This window comes from Loxodonta africana, chromosome 6, assembly GCF_030014295.1.
Source record: "Loxodonta africana isolate mLoxAfr1 chromosome 6, mLoxAfr1.hap2, whole genome shotgun sequence".
Taxonomy (NCBI): domain Eukaryota; kingdom Metazoa; phylum Chordata; class Mammalia; order Proboscidea; family Elephantidae; genus Loxodonta; species Loxodonta africana.
In genome coordinates this window covers 11383295-11404907 of record NC_087347.1, presented here as the reverse complement: position 1 = coordinate 11404907, position 21613 = coordinate 11383295, and the positions used below count along the sequence as shown (strand labels likewise).

General features: G+C 43.2%; 1 protein-coding gene across 1 annotated transcript in view; it reads left to right on the top strand.

The window, feature by feature from the left end:
* ARMC9 (armadillo repeat containing 9) overlaps positions 1–21613 on the top strand; it is a 177808-nt gene that overhangs the window by 20732 nt on the left and 135463 nt on the right. The window contains exons 4-7 of the mRNA XM_003417916.4: positions 3813–3983; positions 4520–4675; positions 6229–6321; positions 14707–14731. Of these exons, the coding sequence (XP_003417964.3) occupies positions 3813–3983; positions 4520–4675; positions 6229–6321; positions 14707–14731 (445 nt within the window). The remainder of the gene's footprint in view (positions 1–3812; positions 3984–4519; positions 4676–6228; positions 6322–14706; positions 14732–21613) is intronic.

Sequence of the window (21613 nt, the reverse complement as noted above, 5' to 3'; positions counted from 1 at the left end):
AACCAAAAGCAAAGAAGCTTCGTGAATAAACTAAATGCTTCAAAGGCCAGCGTAGCAGGGGCGGAGGTTTGAGGACCATGGATTCAGGGGACGTCTAAGTCAATTGGCATAATGTATTAAGAAAACATTCTGCATCCCACTTTGGAGGGTGGCGTCTGGGGTCTTAAACACTGGCAAATGGCCATCTAAGATGCATCAATTGGTCTCAGCCCACCTGGAGCAAGGAAGAATGAAGAACACCAAAGATACAAGGTAATTATGAGCCCAAGAGACAGAAAGGACCACATAAACCAGAGACTGCATCAGCCTGAGACCAGGAGAACTAGATGGTACCTGGCCACAACTGATGACTGCCCTGACAGGGAACTCAACAGAGAAACCCTGAGGGAGCAGGAGAGGAGTGGGATGCAGACCCCAAATTCTCGTAAGAAGACCAGACCTAATGTCAGACTGGGACTGGAGGGACCCTGGAGGCCATGGTCCCCAGACCTTCTGTTAGCCCAGGACAGTAACCATTACCAAAGCCAACTCTTCAGACAGGGATTGGACTGGAATAGGGGATGGAAAATGATATAGTGAAGAATGAGCTTCTTGGATCAAGAGGACATGTGAGACTATGTTGGCATCTCTTTTCTGGAGGGGGGATGAGAGGGCAGAGGGGGCCAGAAGCTACCCAAATGTACATGAGGAGAGAGAGTGGAGGGAAGAATTATGCTGTCTTATTGGAGGAAGAGCAGTTAGGAGTGTATGGCAAGGTGTATGTAAATTTTTGCATGAGAGACTGACCTGATTTGTAAGCTTTCACTTAAAGCACAAAAAAAATTAATTAAAAAAAAAAAGTCCCTGAGCAGTGGCTTAGCAACTGTCTTAGTCATCTAGTGCTGCCATAACAGAAATACCACAAGTGGATGGCTTTAACAAAGAAATTTATTTTTTCACAGTCTACTCGGTTACAAGTCCAAATTCAGGGCATCAGATCCAGGGGAAGGCTTTCTCTCTCTGTAGGCTCTGGAGGAAGGTCCTTGTCCTCAGTCTTCCCATGGTCAAGGAGCTTCTCAGATGCAGGGATCCCAGGCCCAAAGGTGCTGCTTTCTTGGTGGCATGAGGTCCCCAGCTCTCTGCTTTCTTCCGTTTCCTTTTATCTTGTGAGATAAAACGCAGTGCAGGCCATGCCCCAGGGAAACTCCCTTTACCTTGGATCACGGAGTTGACCTGAGTAAGAGTGGTGTTACAATCCCACCCTAATCCTCTCAACATAAAATTACAATTATAAAATGGAGGACACCCACACAATACTGGGAATGGTGTAACCAAGTTGACACATATTTTCTGGGGGACATAATTCAATCCATGGCAACATATGCTGTTGGGAGCACCCACCAAATGCAGTTTCCCCAAGCACAGTTCTGTAATGTGTGTGTGCACGCAGTGGTGGTATTTGTGTTGGGCACATTTTCTAATTTGGTGATTCTGGCTGCAGTCATGGTTTATAAAAGATCGTTAGTATTTTATGATCAGATAAGTTGTACCAGGGAATTGTTTTATGTGTAGGTGTTATGCTATTTTAAACCCACCAAAAAAACCCACAGCCGTCGAGTCAATTCCGACTCATAGCGACACTATAGGACAGAGTAAAACTGCCCCATAGAGTTTCCAAGGAGCGCCTGGTGGATTTGAACTGCCACCCTTTTGGTTAGCAGGCATAGCACTTAACCATTACACCACCAGGGTTTCCCATTTCCAGGCACAGAATATAAATCCTAAATCAGGATAGATGACAAGTGTGATTGTAATGACATTGCAAAGGTTTGCAGGCCCAGGTCTACAAATGTAGAATTTAGAACAAATTGGAGACGGGCCATTTGACACGCGGACTCTGCCAAGCCATGTTAGGGAAGTACCTTGACTCCAAGCCTTAAAATACTCACGTGGAATCTGCACCCACCTCATTCACACCACCAAAGGGCTACTGGTCACTGGGCCGCTCAAGGAAGAGAATGCCCCCCAGAGCTGGGCCAGCCCCAGCAACATTGCCCCCTGGAGGCTCCTCTGCACATTTGTGTCAGTTATGAACAAGAACATGTGGACCCTTTGGCCAGGTTCCCCCAAATTCTTCTGAGCAGTGCTCGGCTGCTTGTGCTTTGTTTTGACAATCCCTTGTGAAGTTACCAACATGTTTCCAAGGCTAAGGAAAAGAAAGGCTGGTTTTGAGGAGGCAGAAGTTCATCATACATTTATTTTTTACTATGACTTCTTTGGGGCCACGTGTTTCAAAATACCTTCTTTATTACTGTTTCTGGAAAAGAAAGTACTATTTAAATTGTTTTCATTTGAATTTAGGGTAATTTTTAAAATGAGGGCTTATTTTGAAAAATTCTAGGTTTAGTTCAAATGAATGCCAGCCCCTTCCATAGTAAGGGGATAAAAAAAAAAAAATTTTTTTTTTTTTTTTTTAATAGTCAGAGGCAATTGTTCATGATCAAGAGGGCAGAGGGAACATTTTTGTAATATTCACATGTGAATTAACGAATGTCTTTGACTTCAGTCTAGTGAAGCACCGCAACAATGCTTGCTGCCTGTACATTTTCATTTCATAGTGTTAATAAGCTTGGTTGTAAAAAAAAAAAAAGTCAAATATAAATTAAAAAAAAAGACAATTATGCAGGAAAACCTTAAAACCATTAAAAAACAAGCGTAGGAGAACAATGAGCAGATAATGGTAATGAGTGATGGTGGGAACTAAGTGGAGGAATTGGTGATTCTATAGAACTTCCCCTCCGAGAAAAGCACAAAAAGGAGATATGGTTATCTTGGGGATTTGAAACAAAAAGGATAACACTGTGAGTCTTGTTGTTTTAGACTATTAGGAAGTTTTTTATTCTGCCTTTTACCTAAATCCTCAAAATTTAGGTACTTTGTGACAGGCCAGTTATTCTCCTTGTGAGGCAGGAAGCATGCTGGTTGCTACCTCCTTTCTCCAAAACTCTCTATTTCATCTAGTTACAGCAATGCCTGAAAAGACCCCCGCCCCGCCTGGTCAGCCTTGTACCCACGGTTAGCGTGGTCCCCAGCCTGTGCTTCCTCCTCCGTCTCCAGCTGATGCTTCCCTGGGGCAACTGACGGTCACTGTCCCCGTATGGGTGTCTCGGGGTCTGTGGTAGCTTCCCAAAGGGCCATCTCAAATGCATTGAAAATGCTTCAGGCACCGAGGGGCAAGGGGCAGCGCCCACCTCCCAGGCCCAGATGGACCGCGTCAGTCACTGTGAGTTCCCACCAGTCAGGGACTGTGAGTGTGCCGTCAGCCCGCCTCTGAGCATGCGGTTCTGTGTGAGGAGAGCTGGGCTTTTGGTCCCACCTGTGTTTTATCAGCTGCATGCTGCGGGTCAGCAAGTCCCAAGGGTGACTTGAGTGTAGTTCTGTGTATGTGAGTTCTCTGGCCTCAAATTCAACCTGTGCCTGACTCCTTCCAGCTCAGAGACCTTAAATGTTTCATTTGTTCTCTATAATGTTCAGACTCAATAAACCAGAAAAAACCAAAAAACCAAGTGCCATCAAGTCGATTCCAACTCATAAATAAATAAACCAGAGGGGCAGGAAATCAGGGCTGGTCTGAGGAACCTCAGCCTCAGGAGCCCAGCGCCCTCCGGGATTTCTACTTTTCTGTCCTTCGTCTCTGAGAAGGAAACTTAATTTCCTCACACTGAGACCACGGGGCACATGGAGCATCTAAGGTTTGGGGGGTTGTGAGGACTTGGAGAGTTAGGGCAACAGGCATCCCTTAGGACAGGTTCAGTCTGCTGTCTTCTCCACAGAAGGATCTCATTGCTGCATTTGACAGTGGACACCAGAAGGCATTCTTCGATCTGTGGAAGGAGCACATTCCTGGTTCAATCCGAGATGGGGACGCCCTTGCCCAGAAGTTGGAATTCTATCTTCACATCCATTTTGCCATCTATCTTCTGAAACACTCTGTAGGAAAACCTGTAAGTTCATCTTGGGTTTTGAGTTGGTCTAAATGCTGTGTGAGAGGAAAACATTAGTTTGTTGTGTCTTCAGATGAGCATTAATTTAGTTTTGTGGTAGTTCTTGGATATTCCTGAGAAAGTTTCATTAACGGTTGAACTTTGAAGTAATGTTAGAATGAGTGGAGACAGCTCACTTGCTAGGCCAGATGGGGAAACCCAACCCAAACCAAACACATTGCATCAAGTTGATTCCTACTCATACCAATCCTACAGGGCAGAGTAGAACTGCCTCATAGGGTTTCCAAGGCTATAATCTTTACAGAAACAGACTGCTACATCTTCCTCCTGAAGAGCGACTGGGGGGTTTGGATTGCTAACCTTCCTTCTGGTTAACAGCAGAGTGCTTAACCACGATGCCACCAGGCTCCTTCCCAGATGGTGAGGATATGAGCCATATGGTAGGAACTAAAGAAGCATTGGCTTCTCAGCACATTATTAAACTACTAAGGCTGGGTGAACTGGAGACCTAAAACAGGCTTCTCCCTTCCTCCTAGGACAAAGAGGAGTTGGATGAAAGAATTTCTTATTTCAAAACCTACCTGGAGACCAAAGGGGCAGCACTGAGCCAGACAACAGAGTTTCTTCCTTACTATGCCCTTCCTTTTGTTCCCAACCCTATGGTACACCCGTCCTTTAAAGAACTCTTCCAGGTGAGCGGTTGCTTTTGTCTGTTGTGTCGGATCCTGGGCAACATTGTGGTTCCCTTTGTACACACTGGTGGTTCCTGAATGATGCTTTGAAAATCCACAATCTGCTTATGTTATATTTAAAAAGATACAAGGGGTTCTGTTGTTTGGAAAAAAAAGTCAATCACTAATATAGTTGCAAGTCTACATTCAGCAAATGGAGAAACTATGATATAAAGAGGGGGAGTGATTTTTCTCAGACAACGCAGCGGAACCAGCCCACTAAGCTCAGCCTTCATCTCGTTAAACTTCATTTGGAATCTTGATAGTCAAGCGCCCGTCAGGCCGAGGAAATGTTCTTACTCGCAATGCCAAAATCACAGAAAAAAATCTGCACAGCGAAGGGAAAGATAGGGGATTCATTGCTTAGAGAAGTTTTATCCCAGTCTTATCCCTATCGTTATGTTTTCAGTTTAATTATTTATATCATAAGTAATTCAATTGAAAACAAAAACTTTTTGGTTATACAGAATTATATAACAGCAGTCTAACTGGCAGTCAGCATGCCCCAAGTAAGGTCATTGTTTTTTTTGGGTCGCCTTTGATTTTTAAGATGTCTGGATTTATGAAGGCCAACATGGCAGTCCTTTCCTGAGATTCTTTTTACATGATTGAGCACAGAGAGCCTTGAGCTGTGGCACACGTTATAAACTAAGTTATCATACAGTGCCAGGAAGTTAAAAAATCTTTGAAAAAGAAGAACTTTCTGCTCATTTGGCAGTGTTTTTTCCAAAAGTTGGATGACTTACTGGATATTTTGATTGGGTAGGTGGTAGGAGGTGTGGAGGAGGAGATGGGGCTGGAGAAGAGGAGAAAGTGGGGAGGGTGGGAAGGTCTCTGAGCCAGGGCAGGATCTAAGAGGAGGAGGGATAGGAGTTCCTGGTGCCATACCTTACGGTTCTGAATTTCTTGGTTTGGATGAAAGGTGTCTTTGTGTGAGGGCTTTGAGGAAAATTGCTCTGAGAAAGGTCACTGCTGTCACATTTTCTTTTATTAAGTCGTTTTTTCTTTCTTAATGAGCAAGTTGAGATAAATCATTTATTTTTCAGGGATAAATCAAACCAAAAGTATATCATAATTTTTCACATGATGGAGTATTTGGAGCTGATAATAGCTTTTGTCCTTTTTTTCGTATTCAGATAGGAGTAAGGAAATGAGTCTGTTTCGTTGGAAAACGTGGTAACTTAGTGAAAACTGTTATGCTTACCTGCGCTGTGTGTGCCTAAACTGGACTGAATTATTTTTAGTATTCAACCTAATGAGGTTACTTACCATGCTTGTGTTAAAATATGTGAACTATTCCAATTATGGACAGAGCGATTTGAATCTTGTATAAGTGAATTGGTCAGATGTCCTAAAAGCTGTTTTTCAGTGTCACCTCACTGGCAAGACACCTCACTTCTGGTTACAATGACTCTGGCAGGGCTCTTTGATCTAAGGGCCACATCTACTGGGTGACACCATCTGCATTTAGTGATCCAGTGCTTTGATTTTTGTCTCTTTGTTTTTTCCTTCAGGATTCCTGGACTCCAGAGTTAAAGTTGAAGTTGGAAAAGTTTCTGGCTTTAATTTTTAAAGCTGGTCACATGCCAAGGCTTTTAACACTCTGTGTATCCTTTTGAAGCAAATGGAGACCACCTACTGTGTTAGGGCAGATTTTATTTGGAGTAGCACACTGGCTCAGGCTGCGCCCTAAACCACGGTGATTGACAGTGTTGCTGTGATACATACAGGATGAATGAAACACTCCTGGGAGAGTGGGCCAAGGCCTGTAGAGGGTCAGCTCTGTGCTCAGGGTCTCTGAGACTCGGCGAGAGGCTTATTTACACCATGTGCCTAGAAGCTGTCTTAGTAGGGGAAAAAAGTCTGTCTGTGAGTTGGAGTTGTTGGCAACGGGTTTTGTTCTGTTTTGTGGAATAGAACCCCTTGGAATAATTGTCCTTTGGCAGAAGAAGGAGATGAGCCAATTGCTTTTAAGCTCGAGGCCATGTAATATGGATCAGTGACTGTGTAACTTATCATTCAAATTAAGACATTTAAAAAAAAACAATTTTGTTGAGGAATGGTTACACAGCAGAAAATTTACCCACTGTCAGTATACCCTTCATTGATTTGGAGTGAATATGTAGAGTTGTGCAGCCATCATCACAGTCCAGTTCAAACCAGGACACTTTCGAGAGTGAGGCAGGCACTTGCTGGGCATGATCCCAGGGCAACAGCTGTGAACACGACTCTCCCGGCCAGAGTGGAAGGTGGGTCGTCCCACCCGTGGCAGACTGAGTTTCCCAAAGCTTGTCAGCCTTTGAGGATGCTTCTCTCCATTTATTCTGAATAAGAATGTTTCAAAAGTTAACTCATTTTTTAACAAGATATGGCATTTTGAATTGTAAAGTTCACATTTGTTTTACTGAATTTAATGAAATGTTTATGCTACTTTGCTGCAAAATGTTGTCTGCTTCCTTTTTAAAAAAATTTTATTGTGCTTTAGGTGAGAGTTTACAGTGCAAATTAGCTTCTCATTCAAAAATGTATATACAAGTTCTTTTGTGATATTGGTTGCAACCTTGCATTGTGTGTCTGCTTCCTTTAAACACCGGAACATTTGACCCCCTTTTCCTAATTGAATCTCTTTTGTCTCTGGAATTTCATAATACATTTATTCTACTTCAGCTTTTCTTTTTTTTTTTTAATACAACATTTTACTGTGTTTTTGGTGAAAGTTTACACAGTAAATTAGCTTCCCATTTAACAAATTCTATACATATTGTTTCCCCGACGTGTCTGTCAGTTTGTTGTACTGTAAGGGCTTGCGTGTTGCTGTGATGCTGGAAGCTATGCCACCGGTATTCAGATACCAGCAGGGTCATCCATGGAGGACAGATTTCAGCTGAGCTTCTAGACTAAGACAGACTAGGAAGAAGGACCCCGCAGTCTACTTCTGAAAAGCATTAGCCAGTGAAAACCTTATGAATAGCAGTGGAACATTGTCTGATTTAGTGCTGGAAGATGAGCCCCCCGAGGTTGGAAGGCACTCAAAAGATGACTGGGGAAGAGCTGCCTCCTCAAAGTTGAATTGACCTTAATGATGTGAATGGAGTAAAGCTTTCGGGACCTTCATTTGCTGATGTGGCACGACTTAAAATGAGAAGAAACAGCTGCAAACATCCATTAATAATTGGAACCTGGAATGTACAAAGTATGAATCTAGGAAAATTGGAAATCATCAAAAATGAAATGGAACACATAAACATCGATATCCTAGGCATTAGTGAGCTGAAATGGACTGGTATTGGCCATTTTGAATCAGACAATCATATAGTCTACTATGTTGGGAATGACAACTCGAAGAGGAATGGTGTTGCATTCATCGTCAAAAAGAACGTTTCAAGATCTATCCTGAAGTACAACGCTGTCAGTGATAGGATAATATCCATACACCTACAAGGAAGACCAGTTAATATGACTATTATTCAAATTTATGCACCAACCACTAGGGCCAAAGATGAAGAAATAGAAGATTTTTATCAGCTGCTGCAGTCTGAAATTGATCGAACATGCAGTCAAGATGCATTGATAATTACTGGCGATTGGAACGCGAAAGTTGGAAACAAAGAAGAAGGATCAGCAGTTGGAAAATATGGCCTTGGTGACAGAAACAATGCCGGAGATTGAATGCTAGAATTTTGCAAGACCAGCGACTTCTTCATTGCAAATACCTTCTTTCACCAACATAAACGGCGACTATACACATGGACCGTGCCAGATGGAACACACAGAAATCAAATGGACTACATCTGTGGAAAGAGACGATGGAAAAGCTCAATATCATCAGTCAGAACAAGGTCAGGGGCTAACTATGGAACAGACCATCAATTGCTTATATGCAAGTTCAAGTTGAAACTGAAGAAAATCAGAGCAAGTCCACGAGAGCCAAAATATGACCTTGAGTATATCCCACCTGAATTTAGAGACCATCTGAAGAATAGATTTGACGCATTGAACACTAGTGACCAAAGACCAGACGAGTTGTGGAATGACATCAAGGACATCATCCATGAAGAAAGCAAGAGGTACTGAAAAGACAGGAAAGAAAGAAAAGACCAAGATGAATGTCAGAGGAGACTCTGAAACTTGCTCTTGAGCATTGAGCCGCTAAAGCAAAAGAAAGAATTCATGAAGTAGAAGAACTGAACAGAAGAATTCAAAGGGCGGCTTGAGAAGACAAAGTAAAGTATTATAATGACATGTGCAAAGAGCTGGAGATGGAAGACCAAAAAGGAAGAACACACTCGGCGTTTCTCAAGCTGAAAGAACAGAAGAAAAAATTCAAGCCTCGAGTTGCAATAGTGAAGGATTCTATGGAGAAAATATTCAGTGACGCAGGAAGCATCAAAAGAAGATGGAAGGAATACAGAGAGTCATTGTACCAAAAAGAATTAGTTGATGTTCAGCCATTTCAAGAGGTGGCATATGATCAGGAACCGATGGCACTGAAGGAAGAAGTCCAAGCTGCTCTGAAGGCATTGGCGAAAAACAAGGCTTCAGGAATTGATAGAATATCAATTGAGATGTTTCAACAAACAGATGCAGCACTGGAGGTGCTCACTTGTCTATGCCAAGAAATATGAAAGACAGCTTCCCGGCCAACTGACTGGAAGAGAGCCATATATATGCCTATTCCTGAGAAAGGTGATCCAACCGAATGTGGAAATTATAGAACAATATCATTAATATCACACACAAGCAAAATTTTGCTGAAGATCATTCAAAAACGGCTGTAACAGTATATCGACAGGGAACTGCCAGAAATTCAGGCCGGTTTCAGAAGAGAACGTGGAACCAGGGATATCATTGCTGACGTCAAATGGATCCTGGCTGAAAGCAGAGAGTACCAGAAGGATATTTACCTGTTTTTTATTGACTATGCAAGTCATTCGACTGTGTGGATCATAACACATTAGGATAACGTGATGAAGAATGGGAATTCCAGAACACTTAATTGTGCTCATGAGGAACCTTTACATAGATCAAGAAGCAGTTGTTCCGACAGAACAAGGGGATACTGGTTGGTTTAAAGTCAGGAAAGGTGTGTGTCAGGATTGTAGTCTTTCACCATACCTATTGAATCTGTATGCTGAGCAAATAATCCGAGAAGCTGGACTATACGAAGAACGGGGCATCAGGATTGGAGGAAGACTCATTAACAACCTGCGTTATGCAGATGACAAAACCTTGCTTGCTGAAAGTGAAGAGGACTTGAAGCACCTACTAATGAGGATCAGAGACCACAGCCTTCAGTATGGATTGCACCTCAGCATAAAGAAAACAGAAATCCTCACGACTGGACCAATGAGCAACATCATGATAAATGGAGAAAAGATTGAAGTTGTCAAGGATTTCATTTTACTTGGATCCACAATCAACAGCCATGGAAGCAGCAGTCAAGAAATCAAAAGACGCGTTGCACTGGGCAAATCTGCTGCAAAGGACCTCTTTAAAGTGTTGAAGAGCAGAGATGTCACCTTGAAGACTAAGGTGCGCCTGACCCAAGCCATGGTATTTTCAATCGCATCATATGCATGTGAAAGCTGGACAATGAATAAGGAAGACCGAAGAAGAATTGACGCCTTTGAATTGTGGTGTTGGCAAAGAATGTTGAGTATACCATAGACTGCCAAAAGAACAAACAGATCTGTCTTGGAAGAAGTACAACCAGAATGCTCTTTAGAAGCAAGGATGGCGAGACTGCGTCTTACATACTTTGGACTTGTTGTCAGGAGGGATCAGTCCCTGGAGAAGGGCGTCATGCTTGGCAGAGTACAGGGTCAGCGGAGAAGAGGAAGACCCTCAGCGAGGTGGATTGACACAGTGACTGCAACAGTGAGCCCAAGCATGGCAACGATTGTAAGGATGACTCCGGACTGGGCAGTGTTTCGTTCCATTGTCCATTGGGTGGCTATGAGTTGGAACCGACGCGACGGCACCTAACAACAACAACAACAATACATATTGTTTGGAAACCCTGGTGGCATAGTGGGTAAGTGCTGTGGCTGCTAACCAAAAGGTCGGCAGTTCGAACCCACCAGGCACTCCTTGGAAACCCTATGGGGCAGTTCTAGTCTGTCCTGTAGGGTCGCTATGAGTCAGAGACGACTTGACGGCAATGGGTTTTGTTTTTTTTTTAATACATGTTGTTCAGTTACATTAGTTACATTTTGCACAGTGAGTCAGCATTCTCATTATTTACTTTCTTGTTCCGTTTCCATTTATCTAGCTTTCCGAGGCCCTCACCCGTTTACTTCTCATTTTTGCTTTAGGGTAGATGTTGACTGTTTGGTCTCATATAGATGATTTTTTTTTAATGGGGCACAGTACTCACGGGTAACGAATCTGTTATTTAACTGAAAGGTGAGCTCCAGGTGTGGTTTCAGTACAGAGTTTAAAGGGTTTCTCAGAGCGATAGTCTCAGGGGCACTTCAGATTCTTAAGCTGTTGGTATCTCCTTGTTGCCTGTATTCAAATTCTCTAGCCTGGTCTCACAGCTGTCCCCAGTCAAACTGAACTCATCTCTTCCCAGGGCTTTTATATGCTTATGGCTTTTGCTCAGATACTTTCCTCAGCCTATAGTATCACAGTGTTTGCATGTCCAATCATTTTTTCTCTTAGAGCTCCGTATACAAATAACAGTTTTCAGTGAAATGGGGAGAGATTTCCAATCTAGCGTATGATTATTTTAATATTTTTTGTAAAAGCATTTCTTGAAACTTTTAATGTTAAGAATATGAAGGAAATTTTTTTAGATAGTAAATTATATTCATTATATTAATAATATATTAGTATATTAATAATGAGTCTCTGGTTGCTGCAAACAGTTAATGTGCTCAACTGCTAACTGAAAGGTTGAAGGTTCAAGTCCACCCAGAAGCACCTTAGAAGAAAGGCCTGGCGTTCTCCTTCCAACAAATCAACTGTTACCTCCACAGTTGTACTCTGACACACCTGGGGTTGCCATGAGTTAGAATTGACTGGATGACAACTGGTTTTATATTAATAGTAGTACTTACTTCATAGGAATATTACGAGCATTGAGTTAATACATGTAACTTGCTTAAAACAGTGTGGTACTTCAAGCAACTTGCAGGACCATAGTCTTGGGGGACAACTTAGTCAGTTGGCATAACGTAGTTCTCAAAGATAATGTCCTACAAACATAATGTCCTATTTTGGTGAGTAGCGTCTGGGGTCTTAAAAGCTTACAAGCAGCCATCTAAGATACAACTGTTGGTCTCTACTCGTATGGAACAAAAGAGAATGAAGGAAACCAAAGACTCAAAGAAGAAACTAGTCCACAGGACTAATAGCTTACACGAACCACGGCCTTGTCTAACCTGAGACCAGAAGAACTAGATGGTGCCTGGATATGACTACTGACTGTTCTCACCAGGGACACAATAGAAGGTCCTATATAAAATGGGAGGAAAATGTAGAAGAAAACTCAAATTCCTAAAAGAGGCCAGGCCCACTGGACTGGTAGAGACTAGAGGAATCCCTGAGACTATTGCCCTAAGATACTCTTTGAACTTGGAACTGAAGCTATTTCTGGAGGTCGTCTTTCAAACAAATAATACATTGGCTCATAAAATAAACAAGACCACCCATGAGTAATGTGTTCCCTTAAACAATCAACTATTTGAGACCAAACAGTCAACATTTACACGAATTAAAGATGAGAAGGCAAAGAGGGAAAGGAAAGCTATATCAATGGAAACAGAACAGAGCAGAAACAATAACAATGCTGACACACTGTGAAAATTGTTACCAATGTCACCAAACAATTTGAATTAAAAACTGTTAAATGGGAACCTAATTTGTTGTGTAAACTTTAACCTGAAATACATTAAAATATTATTTAAAAAAACAAACAAACCGCATAGCATGTAGTAAGTGCTTAATAAATGTTAGCTGTTAGTATTATAATTTGCACGGACTTGTCACCTCTCATTCTATTCAACATGCCTTGAAGCAAATACACTGAAACACAGCAGGTAACTATAAATATTATTCCATTCTTTTCCTCGTTACATGGAAATATTGGCACTTCTGCATGGCACATTTTAAAAATTTCTGCTACAAGTTAAAATATTGTGCTAGGAATTAGGGATATGAAGAAAAGGCCAAGATGTAGTTCTCTTAGCTGAGTTAGGGCTTTGAACAAGAAAACGGGAATTTGTGAGCAGGCAGAAAGAAGGAGGAATTCCAGGTAGAGGGGACAGCCTGTGCAAAGGCCCTGAGGCAGTGTGTTTGGGAAATTGCAGAGACTTCAGTGTTGCTGGAGCAGAAGGACTGAGCTAGACACAGTCAGAGAATGGGCAGCGGCCAGGTCCCAAGGTTGTGTAGGTCCTGTGAGTGTAAAGAGCCTTTGAAGCCTTCTGAGCAGGACAATGACATGTCCACATTTGTAAAAATCATTTTTCCCCTGATTATAAAAGCGATACATGTTTCTTATAGAAAATAGGGAGTGACTGCTAATGGGGAAATCCAAAACCAAACCTGTTGCCGTCGAGTCAGTTCTGACTCATAGAGACCCTATAGGACAGAGTAGAACTGCCCCATAGGGTTTCCAAGGCTGTCATCTCTACAGATGCAGACCACCACATCTTTCTCCCAAGGAGCGGTTGCTGGGTTTGAACCGATGACCTTTAGATTAGCAGCTCAACACTTAACGACTGTGCCACCAGTATTCCTCACTAATGGGTACAGGGTTTCTTTTGGGGGGTAATGAAAATGCTTTAAAATTAATCAGTGGTGATGGTGGCACAGGTCTGTGAATATACCAAAAACTATTGAAATGGACACTTGGAATGGGTGAATTATGTAGTATGCGAATTATATTTCAATAAAACTATTACCAAAAAAATTAAAAATAAAACAAAAGAATTGAAGTAACTTGCCTTCAGTTATGCAGGCAAAGTGTAGGAGTTGAGATTTCCACTCAGGCAGCCTGGCTCCAGACTCTGTGATCATAGCCACGTACCATGCTGTTTTCATCCCCATCTCAATTTGCTTACCATAAAGTGTGGAATTAAAGGGTGTGACTTCAGATCTGCAGTCTCAGTGGAGTGCTTTGGTAGCCCTGGGAAGGTCTTTTGCAGGGGATCAGAAGGCCACTTGGGGGCGGTGCTGGTTCAGTGGTAGAATTCTCACCTTCCCTGGGGAAAACCTGGAATCCCTGAGTGACACGGCCTGTCTGTTAACTGTTAGGCTTTTAACTGAGAGTTGGGAAGTTCCAGTTTTTCCAGAGGCAACTCAGAAGAAAGGCCTGATGACTTACAGCCACCGAAAATCTTACGGAGCGCTCTGACACGCGTGTGGTCGCCGTGAGTGGGACTCCATGGCAGCTGTTACTGGCATACGGGGGAGACCCAGGTTTGAGTCCTGGCCAGTATGCCTCCTGCACAGCCATCACCCATCTGTCAGTGAAGGCCGTGTGTCGCTGTGACTCTGTATAGGTTTCAGTGGAGCTTCCAGACTAAGACTAGGCAGAAGGGTCTGGCGATCTCCTTCCAAAAATCAGTCAGTGAAAACCCTATGGATCACAATGGTCTGATGCCCAGCGGATGGTAGCGATGGCACAGGACCAGGCAGCATTTATTCCGTTGTGCATGGGGTCACCGTGGGTCGGGGGCTGACTCACCGGCAGCAAACAACCACAAGGCCAGTTAGGTCATTGAAATAATGCAAGACTTGCGCTCACAGTGACAATTGAGGTAGAGAGAAGAGGATTTATTTGGGAATGAGTCTTCCAAGTATTCAGAATTCAGTAAACTGTCTCAGCTATCGATAGCCATATCTGGAAGCTGGCCTCCACTGTCTTAAGAATTATTTTTTTCTCCTTTTTTACACTGAAGTTCTTTCTCAGGTTGGGCACACAATGTTAGGAACCCCAAGTACTCTATCGTGAATGCGTGTTTTCCTGAACTTCACTCTCATCCCAGAAGGAAAATGGACCAAGTAACAAAGGTAAGTCATCTAGATTAAACTTTTTATAAGAACCACTTTGCTGACCTCTTTTTCAGTAACGAGGAAGGGACAGAGATGGAGAGAAGTCCTGACTTGGCACTTGAGTGCTTTAAACGTGTAAATGTTGATGAAGTGCTTTGCTGTAATGCTTCTCTGCGATTTCTTGAGGGGCACTTTGCTGGGAAGGCTGGTGGTGTTAACTTCATTTTGCAAATCAGGTAACTAAGGCTGGAGAAATGAAGAGAACCCAAGCCATGTCCCTAAGGGAAGTAAACTGCAGCAGCCCTGCTAGAAAACACTACAGCATGGGAGAGGAAAGAATTCTTCTAGTATCTTTAACCTTTACCTTGACCTAGTGAAATGAGAAGCCTCTGTGGTGCAATGGTTAAGCACTTTGCTGCTAACTGAAAGGTCAGTGGTTCGAACCCACCAGCTGCTGCATGGGAGAGAAGACCCAGCAGTCTGCTCCCATAAAGACTTATATAGCCTTGGAAACCCTATGGCGCAGTTCTACCCTGCCCCATTGGGTCACTGTGAGTCAGAGTCAGCTCAGTGGAACACCTGGTCTTATAAAGTATTTCCATTTTTTAACATTCAAAGTAGGAATTCCAATCTTAAGTTTATTTTGTACAAAATGATGTGGGTTTTTTGTTTTTTTGGTCAATAGTTTTTCCCCGTACTGTTCATTTTTCAGTAAGGTGAACAACACTTAAGTTAACATGAAAGCAGTGGCCCCAGTCGGGGACTTTGCCGGAGCTTTGTCTTTTTTTTTTTTTTTTGTCTTAGCGCATGTTGAGCACGGCCTCAGTGATTATGTGAGGAAGCATGCCCAGTATGTATTCTGCTTTTTCTAAGGGTTGAAGACATAACCCTCTGTTCCCAGCAGGTGGAGTTTTACTACGTGAAATTCATCTTTTCCATAAACGATCACGTTTACCCCTTTCAAGCAGAGTAATGTTGGGGAGGACTTCAAAACTTCCTGGCACTGTTTTTCCATATTTCCTTTCAGAGAGTTAAAGTTTTTTAAAGAAAGGAAGCGTTAATAAGTTGTTTAGCAGTTTGCTTTCAAGGGAGTTGACAAATAGGCAGTGCTTTAGATTTGAGGGAAACCTTGGTGGCACAGTAGTTAAGTGCAACAGCTGCGAACTAAGACATCAGCAGTTCAAATCCGCCAGGCGCTCCTTGGAAACTCTATGGGGCAGTTCTACTCTGTCCTATAGGGTCACTATGAGTCGGAATCGACTCGCCAGCAGTGGGTTTGGGTTTTTGGTTTTTAGATATGAGAAACAAGCCACGCTTTGGAGAGCTTCGGTAGCTCCAGATGAGAAGGGTTTGAATGTTTCTTTTGACCCAATTTGCAGCCTTGCATTTCCCCTCCCCTCCCTACCACGTGTCTGTCAGTTTGTCGTACTGTGGGGGCTTGTGTGTTGCTGTGATGCTGGTAGCTATGCCACCGGTATTCAGATACCAGCAGGGTCACCCATGGAGGACAGGTTTCAGCTGAGATTCCAGACTAAGACAGACTAGGAAGAAGGACCCCGCAGTCTACTTCTGAAAAGCATTAGCCAGTGAAAACCTTGAATAGCAGCAGAACATTGTCTGATATAGTGCTGGAAGATGAACTCCCCAGGTTGGAAGGCACTCAAAAGATGACTGGGGAAGAGCTGCCTCCTCAAAGTAGAGTCGACCTTAATGACGTGGATGGAGTAAAGCTTTCGGGAGCTTCATTTGCTGATGTGGCATGACTCAAAATGAGAAGAAACAGCTGCAAACATCCATTAATAATCGGAACCTGGAATGTACAAAGTATGAATCTAGGAAAATTGGAAATCGTCAAAAATGAAATGGAACGCATAAACATCTATATCCTAAGCATTAGTGAGCTGAAATGGACTAGTATTGGCCATTTTGAATCAGACAATCATATAGTCTACTATGTTGGGAATGACAACTCGAAGAGGAATGGTGTTGCATTCATCGTCAAAAAGAACGTTTTTCAAGATCTATTCTGAAGTACAACACTGTCAGTGATAGGATAATATCCATACGATTACAAGGAAGACCAGTTAATCCGAGTATTATTCAGATTTATGCACCAACCACTAGGGCCAAAGATGAAAAAATAGAAGATTTTTATCAGCTGCTGCAGTCTGAAATTGATCGAACATGCAGTCAAGATGCATTGATAATTACTGGCGATTGGAACGCGAAAGTTGGAAACAAAGAAGAAGGATCAGCAGTTGGAAAATACGGCCTTGGTGATAGAAATGATGCCGGAGATCAAGTGCTAGAATTTTGCAAGACCAACGACTTCTTCATTGTAAATACCTTCTTTCACCAACATAAACGGTGACTATTTTTATAACCACGGACCTCGCCAGATGGAACACACAGACATCAAATTGACTACATCTGTGGAAAAAGATGATGGAAGAGCTCAATATCATCAGTCAGAACAAGGCCAGGGGCTGACTGGAACAGACCATCAATTGCTCATATGCAAGTTCAAGTTGAAACTGAAGAAAATCAGAGCAAGTCCACGAGAGCCAAAATATGACCTTGAGTATATCCCACCTGAATTTAGAGACCATCTGAAGAATAAATTTGACACATTGAACACTAGTGACCAAAGACCAGACGAGTTATGGAATGACATCAAGGACATCATCCATGAAGAAAGCAAGAGGTCACTGAAAAGACAGGAAAGAAAGAAAAGACCAAGATGAATGTCAGAGGAGACTCTGAAACTTGCTCTTGAGCGTCGAGCAGCTGAAGCAAAAGCAAGAATTCATGAAGTAAAAGAACTGAACAGAAGATTTCAGAGGGCCTCTTGAGAAGACAAAGTATTATAATGACATGTGCAAAGAGCTGGAGATGGAAAACCAAAAGGGAAGAACACACTCGGCGTTTTTCAAGCTGAAAGAACAGAAGAAAAAATTCAAGCCTCGAGTTGCAATAGTGAAGGATTCCATGGGGAAAACATTAAATGATGCAGGAAGCATCAAAAGAAGATGGAAGGAATACATAGAGTCATTATACCAAAAAGAATTAGTTGATATTCAACCATTTCAAGAGGTGGCATATGATCAGGAACCGATGGTACTGAAGGAAGAAGCCCAAGCTGCTCTGAAGGCATTGGCGAAAAACAAGACTCCGGGAATTGATGGAATATCAATTGAGATGTTCCAACAAATGAATGCAGCACTGGAGGTGCTCACTCGTCTATGCCAAGAAATATGGAAGACAGCTTCCTGGCCAACTGACTGGAAGAGAGCCATATTTATGCCTATTCCCAAGAAAGGTGATCCAACCGAATGTGGAAATTATAGAACAATAGCATTAATATCACACGCAAGCAAAATTCTGCTGAAGATCATTCAAAAACGGCTGCAACAGTATATCGACAGGGAACTGCCAGAAATTCAGGCCGGTTTCAGAAGAGGACGTGGAACCAGGGATCATTGCTGATGTCAGATGGATCCTGGCTGAAAGCAGAGAATACCAGAAGGATGTTTACCTATGTTTTATTGACTATGCAAAGGCATCCGACTGTGTGGATCATAACAAACTATGGATAACACTGTGAAGAATGGGAATTCCAGAACACTTAATTGTGCTCATGAGGAACCTTTACATAGATCAAGAGGCAGTTGTTCAGACAGAACAAGGGGATACTGATTGGTTTAAAGTCAGGAAAGGTGTGCAGCAGGGTTGTATTCTTTCACCATACCTATTTAATCTGTTTGCTGAAAAAATAATCTGAGAAGCTGGACTATATGAAGAAGAACGAGGCATTAGGATTGAAGGAAGACTTCTTAACAACCTGCGTTATGCCAATGACACAACCTTGCTTGCTGAAAGTGAAGAGCACTTGAAGCACTAATGAAGATCAAAGACCACAGCCTTCAGTATGGATTACACCTCAACATAAAGAAAACAAAAATCCTCACAACTGGACCAATGAGCAACATCATGCTAAACGAGAAAAGATTGAAGTCAAGGATTTCATTTTACTTGGATCCACAATCAACAGCCATGGAAGCAGCAGTCAAGAAACGGAAAGACACATTGTACTGGGCAAATCTGCTGCAAAGAACCTCTTCAAAGTGTTGAAGAGCAAAGATGTCACCCCGAAGACAAAGGTGCGCCTGACCCAAGCCATGGTATTTTCAGTCGCATCATATGCATGTGAAAGCTGGACAATGAATAAGGAAGACCGAAGAAGAGTTGACGCCAAAAGAACGAACAGATCTGTCTTGGAAGAAGTACAACCAGAATGCTCCTTAGAAGCAAGGATGGCGAGACTGCGTCTTACATACTTTGGACATGTTGTCAGGAGGGATGAGTCCTTGGAGAAGGACATCATGCTTGGCAGAGTACAGCGTCAGTGGCAAAGAGGAAGACCCTCAAAGAGGTGGATTAACACAGTGGCTGCAACAATGAGCTGAAGCATAACAATGATTGTGAGGATGGCGCAGGACTGGGCAGTGTTTCGTTCTGTTGTGCATAGGGTCACTATGAGTCGGAACCGACTCGACGGCACCTAACGACAACAACAATTTCCCCTCCCCCCAAAATTAAAAACCAAGCACACCGTCAAGTTGATTCCAACTCATAGCAACCCTATAGGACACAGTAAACTCCATAGAGTTTCCAAGGAGCGCCTGGTGGATTTGAACTGCTGACCTTTTGGTTAGCAGCCATAGTTCTTAACCACTATGCCACCAGGGTTTCCTGTCCTATCCCAGCAACTGTAAATTTGGGGCTGTTTCTGCCAGCTGTGCTGCCCTTCTGCAGCCCCCAGAGGAGACAGGCCCGTGGAGGACCAGCAGGTCCTGTTTTTCTTGATCCCATGCCTGAACCCAGAAGAGCAAGGGTACAGAAAAATCTCCCAAGGTTAGCATGAGACCAGCGTGTGACACTCTGAGAGTCCCCGGGCAGCTGTCTGGCTGGGGTGTGAGCCTTCTGGAGGACAGAAGAGCCTCCGGGGGTCAGTGAGGGAATTTCCCAGTGTCACCGGGCTGTGGTCTGGCTGGGCCGTGAGCCTCCTGGAGATTGCTCTGCCTCAGTACTGTGAGGCCCAAGCATCAGTCCCTGCTGGTCTCTGCGCCCCCCCTCCCCACCCCCACCCCGGTCTGCTTCATGAACCATTAGCACAGGTCCCCGTACTTGGCCAGGGTGTGGCCTGTGCCAATTTTCTCACAGTTAGATCTTGCCCTGCAACTCCTGGAAATGTGCCTTCACCCCCTTTTCTATTGCTGCATAACAAGCCACCCAAACCTAGTGGCAGAAGACAGCGACATTCATTTATCATCATCTGCTATGGCTCTGGGAGTTGTGGGCACAGTTGGGCAGTTCTCCTTGGGGTCTCCTATGGTATAGTCAGACAGGAGCTGGGCTGGAGTCATCTTGAAGGTCCCTCATGTTCACCAGCCTGCTGGCTGACACTGGCTATCACTGTAGGGGAGCACCCGCATGGCCTCCATATGTGGCCGGGGCTTCCTCGTGGCCCAGTGGCTGCTTCCAAGGGTGGTGGCCCCCAGAGAGAGCCAGGAGGAAGCAAATAACTTCTAACCAGCCTCTCAAGTAACTTGGTATCATTTCTGCTGTGTTCTGTTCGTTAGAGCAGATTACTAAGGCCAAGGAAAGGGCAGTTATACTCCACCTCTTGATAGAAGGAGTGTCAAAGAGTTATTTTAAAGCTACCACCCACTGCACATCCTTTGGGCCCCAGATTCCTGCCTTAGCTTTAGTCCGAATCAGCTAAATCTCTGTTCAGATTCAATCTGTGGACCCCAAGGACTGGGGGAGGGAAAGTTGTGGGTAATTTCTCCTGGATTCCCATGTAGCTACCAGCTCCTGGCACCCCCAGCGTACCTTGTAGTTTTCGAGGCTAGCTTTCTACAGGGAGCTGTTATGTCTGTAATAAGGGGTTCATTTTACAGATACAGTATAAATGGGTTTTGTTGTTAGGTGCCCTCAAGTTGGTTCTGACCCATAGTGACCCTAAGTACAACAAAATGAAACACCACCCAGTCCTGTGCCATCCTCAAAATCATTGCTATGTTTGAGCCCATTGTTGCAGCAACTGTGTCAGTCCATCTCATTGAAGGTGTTCCTCTTTTTCACTGACCCTCTGCTTTACCAAGCATGATGTCCTTGTCCAGGGACTGGTCCCTCATGATAACATGTCCACAGTGCTTGGGATGATCTCTTGCCAACCTCACTTCTAAGGAGCATTCTGAGTATACTTCTTCCAAGACAAATTTGTTCCTTCTCGCAGTCCATGGTATAGTCAGTATTCTTTGCCAGCACCATAATTCTGAGGTATCAATTCTTCTTCGGTCTTCCTTTTTTACTGTCCAGCTTTCACATGCCTCTGAGGGGATTGAAAATACCATGGCTTGGGTCAGACACGCCTTAGTCCTCAAAGTGACGTTTTTGCCTTTTAACACTTTGAAGAGGTCTTTGCAGCAGACTTGCCCAACGTAATACGTAGTTTGACTTCTTGACTGCTGCTTACATGGGCATTGATTATAGATCCAAGTAAAATGAAATCCTTGACAATTTCCATCTCTTCTCCATTTTTTATGATGTTGCTTCTTGGTCCAGTTGTGAGGTTTTTTTTTTTTTTTTTTTTTTTTTTTTATGTTGAGGTGTAATCCATACTGAAGACTGGGGTCTCTGATTTTCATCAGTAAGTACTTCAAGTCCTCTTGGCTTTCAGCAGCCAAAGTTGTGTTATCTGTATAATGCAGGTTGTTAATGAACCTTCCTCCAATCCTAATGCCATGCTGTTCTTAACATAGTTCAGTTTCTTGGATCGTTTGAGCAGCATACAGATTGAGTAAGTATGGTTAAAGGATACAGCCCTGACACACA